Source organism: Canis lupus, chromosome 6 (assembly GCF_003254725.2).
Source record: "Canis lupus dingo isolate Sandy chromosome 6, ASM325472v2, whole genome shotgun sequence".
In the NCBI taxonomy this organism is placed as follows: Eukaryota; Metazoa; Chordata; class Mammalia; order Carnivora; family Canidae; genus Canis; species Canis lupus.
The window spans coordinates 1087501-1100436 of NC_064248.1; the positions used below are offsets into that span (position 1 = coordinate 1087501).

The following is a 12936-nucleotide window of genomic DNA, read 5'->3' on the forward strand; positions in this document are numbered from 1 at the left end:
ACCTGGGATTCGATCCCGAGTCTCCAGGATCGCGCCCTGGGCCAAAGGCAGGCGCCAAACCGCTGCGCCACCCAGGGATCCCTGTTTTTAATTTTTTGAAGAACCTCCATACTGTTTTGCACTGGAGTAGTACCATTTTACATTCCCATCAGCAGTACACAGGGTTCTGGTTTTTCTGTGTCCTCACCAACACTTAGTTTTTCTTTTTTGATAGTAGCCATCCTAATGTGTCTGAGTATCTCATTGTGGTTCTGATTTGCATTTACCTGCTTGTTAGTGTTTTGGGGCATCTTTTTATGTGCTTATTACATTCATGTACTTTATTTGGAGAAATGTCTATTTGGGTTCTTTGCTCACTTTGATTGGTATTAGTTCTTTAAATGTTTGGTGGAAATCACTCAGTAATCAGATACGAGGCTTTTTTGTTGTTGCTGGGAGATTGGTGGTTATTGATTCAATCTCCTTGCTAGTCATAGGTCTATTCATGTTTTCTGTTTCTTTGTGATTTCTTGGTAGATTTTGTGTTTCTAGAAATTTGTCCATTTCAACTAGTGTATCCAATTTCTTGACACACATTTGTTTATATACTCATATCATTTTTATTTCTGTAGAATTGGTAGTAATGTTTCTACTTTGATTTCTGATTTTAACAATTTGAGTCTTCTTTTTTTTAGTCCCATCTAACTAAAGGTTGTTAATTTTTGTTAATCTTTTTGAAGAAACAACTTTTTGTTTTACTGATTTTTCTCTTGTTTTTCTATTGTCTGTTTTATTAATCTAATCTTCATTATTTCAGTTCCTTCCCCTAGCTTTGGATTTGTTCATTCTTTTTCTAACTGCTTAAGTTGTAAAGTTAGGTTGTTGATTTAAATTCTTTCTTTTGGGACGCCTTGGTGGCTCAGTGGTTGGGCGCCTGCCTTAGGCTCAAAGCATGATCCCTGGGACCCGGGATCAAGTCCCACATCGGGCTCCCTGCATGGAGCCTACTTCTCCCTCTGCCTGGGTCTCTGCCCCTCTCTCTCTCTCTCTGCTGTGTCTCTCATGAATAAATAAAGTCTTTAAAAGAAAAAAAAAGTCCCGCATTGGGACTCTGCCTATATCTCTGCCCTCCGCCCCCCCCCCCCCACCCCCCCGGGTCTCTCATGAATAAATAAAATCTTTAAAAAAAAAAACTTCTTTCTTTTTCTAAATAAGCATTTATATCTATAAATTTCCTCAGCACTGCTTTTGATGTATGCCATAAATCTTGTTATGTTTGTGTTTTTTTCACTTTCATTCATTTCTGAGTATTTTCTAATTTTCTTTGTGATTCTTTTTTTGATACATTGACTATTTAAAAGTGTGTGGTTTAATTTCCACAATCTTTGAACTTTCCAATTTTCTTTATGTACTGGTTTCTAACTTCATCCCACTGTGGTCAGGGAAGATACTTTGTATGATGATGTCTGTCTCTTAAAATCCATTAGACTTCATGTTTTTGGCCTAACTTGTGGTCTATTCTAGAAATGTCTTATGTGCATTTGAGAAGAATGTGTATGCTATTGTTACTGGGTGGAGTGTTCTACATGTGTCTCTTAGATCTGGTTGGTCTGCTCTGTAAAGTCTTCTGTTTACTTCCTTGTAACAGGTTTTCTTCCTTCTCTCTGGTTTTTCTATTGTGAATGGGATATTAATTAGAGTTATTTCTTCCTTCAATTCTATCCATTTCTGGGATCCCTGGGTGGCGCAGTGGTTTAGCGCCTGCCTTTGGCCCAGGGCGCGATCCTGGAGATCCGGGATCGAATCCCACGTCGGGCTCCCAGTACATGGAGCCTGCTTCTCCCTCTGTCTGTGTCTCTGCCTCTCTCTCTCTCACTGTGTGCCTATCATAAATAAATAAAATTTAAAAAAAAAATTCTATCCATTTCTGCTTCATATATTTTTAAGGTCTGTCATTTGATGTGTAAATGTTTATAATTATTGTATATTCTTGCAATTTTGAACCTTTTATTAATAGAAAATGTACTTTGTGCCTTGTAAGCTTTTTTTATTTAAAGTGTGTTTTGTCTGCTAATATTATAGCCACTCCTGCTCTCTTTTGATTACTATTTGCTTGGAATGTCTTTCCATCCTTTAACTTTCAACCTGTATGTGTCTTTGGATGTAAAGTGAGTCTCTTGTAGACAGCATAGAGTTGGATCATGTCTTTTTTATCCATTTTGCCAAGCTCTGTCTTTTGATTAAAGCATTTTATCCATTTAAATTTAAAGTAATTACTGATAAGGAGGGGCTTTTGTCATTGTGCCACTTTTTGTCTATGCTTTATTGCCTTTTTTTGTCCCTCATTTCCTGTATTTTTTTTTTTAAGATTTTATTTATTCATGAGAGACATACAGAGAGAGAGAGAGAGAGAGGCAGAGACACAGGCAGAGGGAGAAACAGACTCCATGCAGGGAACCTGATGTGGGACTCGATCCCAGGACACCAGGGATCATGCCCTGGGCCGAAGGCAGACGCTCAACCACTGAGCCACCCAGGCACCCCCATTTTTATCTTTCTGAGTGGGTTTTTTAAGTGAAATGTCTTAATTCCTTCTTAATTTACTTTTCTGTATATTGTATGGCTATTTTTTTTTTTTTTTTGTGGTTACCGTGGGGATTACATTTAACATCTTAAAGATGTAGCATTTCAATTTAAAGTTACTGTAGTTTAACTTCAGTAACATGCAAAAACTCTACCTTTACAGTTCTGTCCCCACCCCTTTCAGTTATTGATGGCACAGATTTACATCTCATTACATTGTGAACACAGAAACGTAAACTAGTAATTTCTCTAAATGCAGTTATCTCCTAAATTGTGTAGGAAACAAGATTTGGAATTACAAACTAAAGTTGCAGTAGTACTAGCTTATGCTAATAATTTTTTCTTTAGATGTCTCTTAAATCATGTAGAAAACAGAAGTTACAAACCATTGTTACAGTAACACTAGCTTTCCTAATTGCCCCTGTATTTACCTTGATTGATATCTTTACTTTTCCATATGGCTTGGAGGTACTGCCTAGTGTCCTTTCATTTCACCCTGCAAGAATCCCTTGAGTGTCTCTTGCAGGGCAGGTCTAGTGGTCATGCACTGCCTCAGCTTTTGTTTATCTGGGATGTCTCGATTTCTCCTCAGTTCTGAAGGATAGTTTTGCCTGATGTAGGATTCTTGGTTAACAATTTTTTTTTTAAGGTTTTACTTATTTATTCATGACAGACAGAGAGAGAGAGAGAGAGAGAGAGAGAAGCAGAGACACAAGGCAGAAGGAGAAGCAGGCTCCATGCAGGGAGCCTGATCCCGGGTCTCCAGGATCACACCCTGGGGTGAAGGCAGGTGCTAAACCGCTGAGCCACCCAGGGATCCCCAACAGTTTTTTTTTTCTTTTAGCACTTTGAATATCTTGGCCCACTGCCTTCTGACCTCCAAAGTTTCAGATGAGAAATCTGCCTATAATTTTATGAATGACCCCTTGTATGTGATAATTCACTTTTCTCTTGCCACTTTCAAGGGTTATTCTTTGTCTTTTGAAAATTTGAGTCTAATGTGTCTTTGGGTCTCTTTGAGTTCATCTTGCTTGAAGTTTGTTTAGCTTCTTGGACGTTTACATTCATGTCTTTCATCAAAATTGGGAAAATTTCAGTTATTGTTTCTTCATATATTCTCTCTGCTTCTTATCTTGGGATATGCACGATGTGCATGTTGTTAAACAGACCCCTCCAGCTCTTTGCTTTTCTTCATTTTTCTTTCTTTCTGCTCCTCAGCCTTCATAAGTTCCATCATCTTAGGGTCTCTGATTCTTCTGCCCCCTCAGACCTGCCCTTGAATCCCTCTAGTGAATTTTTCATTTTAATTACTATGCTTTTTCAGCTCCAGAATTTTTTTGGTGTCTTTTTGGGCTTCTTAGCTCTTTAGTGGGTATTTCCATGTTGTTTACACATTATTTTGTTGATTTTCCCCACATCTTCCTTTAGTTCTTTGAGCATGTTTAGGACGGTGTTTTTAAGGTCTGTCTAACATATCTGCCATAAAGTATTTTTCAGGGACAGGTTCTGTTGAATTATTTTTTTCCCTTCGATTGGTACATACTTTCTTATATCTTTATGTGCCTTGTGGGCATTTGAATCTAGTCGTGGAACTCCCATTCTCCCTCTTCCTTAGGGTTTGCTGTTTTCTGTTGTTGGTTTTGTTTTATTGAGTTTTGTAGGCTCTTTCTGTAAGGATCAGGCTGAGGTGTAAACTTAGTGTCTTGCTTGTTTTCTGAGCCTTTCCCTGGCCATGCACAGTAACTTTGTTTCTCCCTGAATGTTCTGTTGTAATGGAATATCCTAGTCTTTAATGTCTGGTTCCTGAAAGGATGACAGTGTAAAGTGAAGGGGGTAAAAATAGATAGTGACCCTTTCAATCTCCTGGAAGTCACTTCAGCTGGAGGGGTAAGGCCTTGCAAAAATGGGGGTGGGGGCAACAATCTTGCCTCTACCCCTCTTTATACCTCTGTGCCCAGAAGCTGCAATTAGCAATCAGAGGACAGGTCCACAGGATTTTTCAGGACAGGGTCCTTTTTGCCCCCCTTCACTGCCACAGACTGTGTGCAAGCTGCCCTGGGACATGTGCACAGCTGTCTGCCACATGGTGGGGGTGGGTAGCTCCTCCTGGGCTGAGAGCTGAAGTGAAGGGTTTCAAGCCTTTTCCTGGAAGTTGCAAGCCTTCAGGAGACTCAAGTTCCAGAATATTTACATTAGACAGATCTGCAGTGCAGCTGTTGTCTAGGTGGGGAGACTGACTCTTGGTGCATCCTGCTCCTCCATCTTCCCTGAATTCATCTGTTTGTACTTTTTCAGACAGTTTAATCAGTTTGGAATTTAGTTTGCTCTAGGGTAGGAAATAAATATCTAGGTCAGGGGTCAGTAGATTTTTTCTTAAAGGGCTAGTGACTTTTTAACATTTTGTGGGTCATACGATCTATGTTGCAGCTTCTCAACTCTCCCAATGGGGCACAGAAGCATCCATAAACGATAAGTAAACAAATGGGTGATGGTATTCCAGCAAAACTTTGCTTATAGAAACAGGCAGCAGACTGGTTTTGTCCCATTGACTTCTGCATTGAATTCTCCATCCTCTGTCAAAAATTGGGGTCTGACATTTTACCCACTTGCAAGTTAGCAGGTTAGCTGGCCACAGCATCATTGATGTTGGCAGAAGTCACGGACAGTTTATTATAATAGCTGTAACCAGAATATCATTATTTAGTCTGGTTCCTGAGCCCCCAGCACCCATGAAGTAGCTCGAGAAGGGCCCGGTAATGTCTGTATATATGTTACAGAAGAGGAACCCCAAGTTTAGGGAACATGAAGCTTCTATAGTTGACACTAATCCTGCCTGACCTTTGCTATAGAGTGACATATCCTTATTATACTGGACAGTAAATACATATCATTTGCTCCAGAGAGAGACACTATATCTTCTAAGGCTATTTACTATACAAACCTTTTTGAAAAGATAGTCTAGAATAAAGGCAGCCAGCGCTGCTTGTATGACATTCAGAGAGAAAGAGAGGGAGACTGACCCATGGAGATTGTTCTCCCAACAACCTACCTCCATTCTTCCCCCTGCACTCCCATCCCCAAATTGGTGTGCACAGAGCCTGCCTGGTGATGGTGTCTTGAATTCATTCAGTGTGGCTCTGCTGGGCTGCAGTTGTATTTTCTCAGGCTCTCATTTGCTCTGAGGCCAAGAATTTATGGATTCATTAATCTGAGAGTATTTGTAATTCCCCCCCCCCCCCCCAGATTTATAAAATGGATTTAATTTTTTTTTTCCATGGATTTAATTCTAAGTGTGTATTACTCTCAGGTCTTTTCCTTTTCCACCCTACTTATTTACTAATTTTCAGATGTGAGAGCACTTTCTTTCAAAATGTGTTGTCTGAGGATTTGTGTTTTGGACAAGGGGGCATAAACTCCTTTCTCCCTGTTCCTTCCTGCTGTGTACAACTATGAACCCTGGAAAACATAAGAGGCACCAAAAGAGAACTTTGAAAAGTGGTAAGAGGAAGGCTGACTAGTTTGGGGCCCCAGGAGTGGAGGAGCAATAGGACAACAGGATGTTTTACATCTCCCCATCTAAAGAAGGAGGCAACTCAGACCCCATGTTTCCTAATCCTTAATCTAGCAACAGAAAACCACCTGAGAGGGTTCATTGCTTCCTAGTATGGAATGAGAGTTCCTCCAACAGAATTAGGCAAGCCCAGTACCACTGCCAAGGGGATCAGTTAGGTGCTCCACTAACTGTAAGCATCTAGGACAAGTGGTCTCCTTCCCTGCTGGACCTGAAATTCCCCTCTCCTGTCAGGAGATATTAGGATGGCCAGGTGAAAGTGGGAAGAGAAAGATCCCTTCCCACCATCTACTTTAACAGTAAGTGACCTGACTTGTGAAATGCTCTCCATCCCTGCTGGGCCTGAGTCTTCCTTTCCCACTGAGAGACACCATATTGGCTGAGTGGCACTGGCAAGAGGGATCAATGGGGAAGTGGTCCAACTGGGGAAGACTCTTTATCCCTGTGGCCTGCCCTGTCTCACTCAATTACTGGGGCTGTCAGGGGCAATTAGCTAGAGGCACTTTGCCACACAAGCAGCTCAGATATTCTCCTCATCCATTGAGAAACCCTCAGAGAGAAACCCCTTCTACTTCCTCATATGGTAACAACAGAGACCAGTGGGATCCCAAGCAAAATTACATTGCAAAGGTTCTGAAAATTAAATTGCTTTTGAAACCACAGCACACAAAAATGGTCCTGGACCTGCATGCTTAGCCCAAACAAAGTGACTGCCTGCTAGAATAGAATTAAATAGGATCTAGAGTCCCCTAACATAGTAGACAGAATGTCTAGGATGCAATAAAAATCACTTGTCATACCAAGAACCAAGAAAATCACAACTTGAACAAGAAAAGATAATGAGCTGATAACACCAGTGAATCAGATGATGGAATAATCTGACAAGGATTTTGAAGCAGCTGTCGTAAAAATGCTTCAGCAATCAGTTACAGATTCTCTCGAAACAGATGAAAAAATAAAAAAGTCTCAAGAAATGGAAGTTATAAAAAAGAACCAAGAGGGGATTATAAAATTGAAAAATATAGCAACAGAAAAAAACAAAACAAAACCTCAACCAAATGGGCTCAATAGTAGAACGGAGATGACAGAGGGTAGAATCAATGGCCTTAACCACATCAGTAGTATGATCTGTAAACAGGATAGCCCAATAAAATTCATTTGGTCTGAACAACAGAGAGGATACCCCAAACAGGGGTATCCCTGAACCCCAACAGGATAAAACCAAAGAAATCCATACCAAGACACCTTAAAATTAATGATCAGAAAAGTAAGAAAAAAAAATCTTGAAAGATGCTAGAGATAAATGATGTATTAACATTAATTTGACATCAGATTTCTCATCTGAAATCTTGGAGGCCGGAGGGAAGTGGTACACATTTTTCAAACGCTGAAAGAAAATACCTGACGACCATTAATTCTTTGTATGGCAAGACTGCCCTTTCAGAATGAAGATTAAATAAAGACATACATGAACGAGAACAAGGAATTTGTTGTTGGCTGATCTGCCCTTAAAAAATGGCTAAAGGGGGATCCCTGGGTGGTGCAGCGGTTTAGCGCCTGCCTTTGGCTCGGGGCATGATCCTGGAGTCCTGGGATCGAGTCCCACGTCGGGCTCCCTGCATGGAGCCTGCTTCTCCCTCTGCCTGTGTCTCTGCCTCTTTCTCTCTCTCTCTCTCTCTCTGTGTGACTATCATAAATAAATAAAAATTAAAAAAAAATGGCTAAAGGAAATTCTTCTAACCTAATGAAATGATAAAAGGAAGATTATTAGAGCACAGGAAAGTCAGAATAATGGAAAGATTAGACATTTTCCTCATGATTCTTATTAATCATATTTGATGATTGAAACAAAAATTAAAATACCATGTAATATTCAGCACAATGATATTTGAAAGAGGAAAAGTTAAAAGGATTTAAATGGAAGTGATGTTTCCACACTTAACATCAAGTATAAAATAATATCAGCAGACTATGAGAGTCATGTATATATGTAAGCATACATATATATATACACACATTATATACATAAGTCCTGTATATGTGGAAGATTCAGAAAAACCACTATAAAAACTAAACAAGGAGCTACCAACACCTATGGTGAATGTTTACAAAGGGATAACTAGGAAAAAAAACCCAACAAGATAAGATGGAATACCAAAAATGTTTTAAGTAACCTGCAGGAAATAAAAAAAAAAAGTAATGGATATGAGAATGGGAGGAAACAAGCAGAAAACAAATAATAAAATAGCAGACCTGAGGACTAATGTATTAGTGATTGCTTCAAATGTAAATATTCTAAATATACCAAACAAATGATAGCTAATCGGCAGAATGGGTAAAAAAAATAGGACTTCAAAATATGATGTTGATAAGAAACTTACTTCAAATTCAGTGACATAGGTGGGTTGAGTAAAATGACAGAAAGATGCATACCATGCCAACAATAATCCAAAAGGTAGGATTGCTCATGTCAATATCAGATTAAGAAGGTCTCAGAGCAAAGAAACGTACTTAGAGACAGAGAATGACATTTCATAGTGATGAAAGGATAATCCACACTAAATGAGTATACACCAAACATTGGAGGCTCAAAACTGATACAGTTAAATGGAGAAATCTTAAAAAAATAAAAACTCACAATTATAGTTGGGGACTTTTTTTTTTTTTTTGACTTTTTTGTTTTTTTAAAGTGTACGTGCGAGCTGGGGAGGGGCAGAAGGCCAAGAAGGGAATCTCAAGCAGAGTTTCTGCTGAAAGCAGAGCCCTAAGATCTTATGACTCTAAGATCATGACCTAAGCTGAAACCAAGAGTTGGATGCTTGGCCACCCAGGCACCCCTTTAGTTGGGGACTTTGAAACTCTCTTTTACCTACTTGACTGAAAATCATGAGACTATAGAAAATCTGAGCAACACAGTTAACTAATAGGATCTAGTTGACAAATAGAGAACTTACCACCCAGCAACAGCAGAATACATATGTTTTCAAGTGCCTATAGAACATTGACCAAGACAGACCATCCTAGACCATAGAATAAAGCTCAGTGAATTTACAGGAATTGAAATCCTACTGTTGTTCTCTGACCATAATGGAATCAAACTAGAAACTAATAATGAAAACAAAAGGAAAATCTCTATATAGAAATTAAACAATGCATTTCTAAATAAGCCCTGGGTCAAAGAAGTCTCAGGAAATGAAAAAAATACATACAACCGAATGACAATAAAAATAAAACAAACTGTATATGGGATGTAGCTCAGTGCTCAGAGAGAATTTTTTTTCAAGATTTTATTTATTTATTCATGGGAGACACAGAAAGGAGAGACAGGCTCCCTGCAGGGAGCCTGATGTGGGACTCGATCACAGGACCCTGTGATCACACCTGAGTCAAAGGCAGACGCTCAATCACTAAGCCACTCAGGTGTCCCTCAGAGGGAAATTTAAAGCAATAAATGCTTATGTTAGAAATGAGGAAAGATAACGAATCAGAAATCAATGAAAATTTAGGTGAGTGTAAATGTAAATGAAAGTCTAAATGTAAATCTAAGTAAATGTTGATGGATTGAAAGACATAATATGGTAAATTGTTAGTTTTCCCCAAATTGATCTGTAGGTTTAATGCAGTTACTACTAAAATACTAGTAAGGTTTTTGTAGAAATAGACAAGCTTATTCTGAAATTTATAAGGAATGGCGCTAGCCTTAAAATAGCTTAAATAATGTTTAGGGAGAATAAAATGGGAGGAGTCATATACTCTGATACTGTAGCTTATATAGCTTACTCTAATGCTATAGTAATCAAGACAGCGTGGTACTAGTGGAGAGATGGATCAGACTCATAGACCAGTAGAACAGAATAGAGGTCCTAGAAATAAGCACACAAACATGCCTACCTGATTTTTTTTTTTCCAAAGGTGCAAAAGCAATTCCTTGGAGGACAGGTAACCTTGCCAACAAATGGTGCTGGGGTAATTAGACATCCAGCGGTAGAATATCACTGCTACCACCCACTACCATCACTACCACCATCACCACCACCACCACCAGACTGCACACACCGGAAGTACATTCACACATACAAACACAAAGATTTTTTTTTTAACTTCACATCTTACATAAAAATTAACTGAAAATCGATGAACTAAAGTGAACTAAAGTAAAACTATAAAACTTTCAGGAAAAAAAGTTTTTAAAAGAGAAACATGTCATCCCTCTTCTCCCATCCCTCTCCCTTCATCATTTTAGCCCTTCAGTGTTCAGTTTGGACAGCACACCTCTGGGAAGTTCTCACTGGTCCTGCAAGGCTGGCTGGGTCAGTCACCTATCTCATGGGCTCCCGTAACACCATGGTGGACATTTGTCTTTTCTCTGCTTGCCCAGCATCTGAGCCTTTTTGTGTTTGGGGGAATTCTCTGTTAAATTAGCTTCCTTTAACACAAGGGCCCACTGACTGCTATAGAAGCTGAGGAACAGAGATACTGTTTCTTGGAACCATGTGCTGGCAGCATGGGTATAACAGTATCATTTAGGATGGTTATTGTTTTTGCCCAAGACTTTGAGTATGGAGTGAGTGATGAAAGGATCTGGGACATGGAGACCTCATTCTTGAGCTCATGGTGGCAGCATCTCCTTTCCAGGAGTGGTGCTGGCGATGGTATCCAGAGAGTGGTGGCATCTACAGTAGATGGCTTCTGAGAGATTGAAGGGTGGTCCTGCTGCCAGCCTTCCTTCATTCCTGCCTTTCTAAAGATTCTGTGAGCTGTGGAGTCCTTTCAATAAATCCTTTTTCTGTTTAGTCAGAGTCAGTTTCTGTTGCTTGCAAAAGAATCTTTCTTAATTGATTCAAACACCCTATCATAATAGTATTGCACATTTTGCCTGTTTACTTGCAATTTCCTCATACTAGATCATGGTTGGGGGCTCTGTCTTATTCATCATTGTACATTCGGCACACAGTGTGCTTGAGGTATATTACCTTCTCAGTAAACAATGAGATTTTCGGGTTCAACTTTGTTTTTCTATTGCCATGATATTTAGTGGCATTTAGTGAGCTTTTATTTTTTGTTTTTAGTGCTGTTTGCAAGATTTGAATGTTTTATTTGCCTTGTGGATATCTTATTGGGAACTTGGGAGAGAATTTGTAGTTCCCTTGAACGATATTTTTTCTTTACTTCTTATTTTTCTTAATGCAAATATCAAGTGAGATGGACAGGGGAACCCTTTTTATCAGGACAAAAAATAAGACTTTGTGATCAACCAACATAGTAATCAAGCTGGTAAATTTTTTGTAATTTTCCTTTATTATGGATAGCATAATGTTAGCACACTAATATATTTTACACACACACACACACACACACACACAGGCTCCTTGTATCTCCTTGTTTGTTCCTGTTGTTAATCCCCTCATATTTCAGTTGCAACTGAGATGAGTCAACATGTCCGTTATCTTGGATGACTTTGTTTTGCCCCTCCAGTGGGGAATGCCTTTGAATGTATCTCCTTCTTAGCCCTTCCCCTTTCCTCCATTAATATGAGCCAAGTCACCATAACCTTATTTGCCTCCTCTCCCCTCCCCCAGATTTCACTTTTACTGAAATCAAGCCTATCTTGCAGAGTTTCTAGATGAATCTTTCAGATGAGATCTCGAAAAGCTTGGTACTGTTTTATGATTCCAACCCTAAGTTGATCTGTACTATTTCTTCAAATTATTTGTTCTTACTACACTCAGCATGGGTAAAACACTCACATATTAAATAGTGTCCTTTTTGGGAAAAATCTATTTCTTTTTTTTTTTTTTTTTTTTTTGGAAAAATCTATTTCTTACACTCATGCTGCTTGTTCCATCAGCAAGTCTCAGTATGTTCAAGTTCTGCCATTCAGTTGACATAGAATATATTCCAGAACGTATTCTCTTACCCACCCTTTCTTATTCAAAACAGACATACCCTGTCGACTGAGGGCTGCTCCCCTCTTCTAGGAGCTTGTCTTATCTATCCCTATCTATCCCTATTCCCTACTCTAATCTAATAGTATTATATCTTATTGTACTGATATTATTTGAGGCAGTTAAATGGATTTGAAACTAAAAGCGTCAGTGGTCTTCTCTATAGAGCTTTCAGAGTTAATGAATCATAGGTTTATTTCATTGGATTTTAGAAGACTTAAAGCACCATCAAAACCCAAAGCTGTATCAAAACACTATAATGTTAATTTTCTGTATCAGGGAGATATCAGTAGGGGTATTTATGATTATGAAATGCAGATATTTTTTCTTAAAAATGATGCCTTGGTGTTTTGTTTTCTTGCCTTGAGGATTTTATTCAGATTATTATTATTTTTTTTTACTTTCACAGTCAATGCTCCGAGGGAGAGGAGGTTGTTATAAACATACGTTCTATGGCATCGAAAGCCATCGTTGCATGGAAACTACCCCAAGCTTGGCTTGTGCAAATAAATGTGTCTTCTGTTGGCGGTAAGTAAAAATGAATGGCTGTGGTAACCAAATATGTAACCATCTATTATAATCAATTTCTGTTCAGCCTTGCACTCAAATTTATTTAAAGCTCTGCTATTTCTGTAATTAATTCCCCCTTTCATTCCTAATATATTTATGTATTGGTTGTATTTACTCCACTGATTTTATCAGGGGTTTGCCAATTTTTTGTCTTTTGAAGACATAGATTTTAGTTTCATGAATCCTCTGCATTATATCTTTGCTTCTTGGTTCAATAATCTACTACTATTTTTTTCCCTCTGTTTTTCTTCAACTTAAATTAGACTGTTAACTCTTTACTATTTGGTC

At 38.8% G+C, this 12936-nt stretch overlaps 1 protein-coding gene across 4 annotated transcripts in view; it reads left to right on the forward strand.

Moving 5' to 3' along the window:
• The window catches only part of LOC112643346 (S-adenosyl-L-methionine-dependent tRNA 4-demethylwyosine synthase TYW1), a 246258-nt gene that overhangs the window by 65687 nt on the left and 167635 nt on the right, over nt 1-12936 (forward strand). For all 4 annotated transcript variants that reach the window (XM_035718170.2, XM_035718172.2, XM_035718168.2 and 1 more), the window contains exon 10: nt 12488-12606. In XM_035718170.2, the coding sequence (XP_035574063.1) occupies nt 12488-12606 (119 nt within the window). The remainder of the gene's footprint in view (nt 1-12487; nt 12607-12936) is intronic.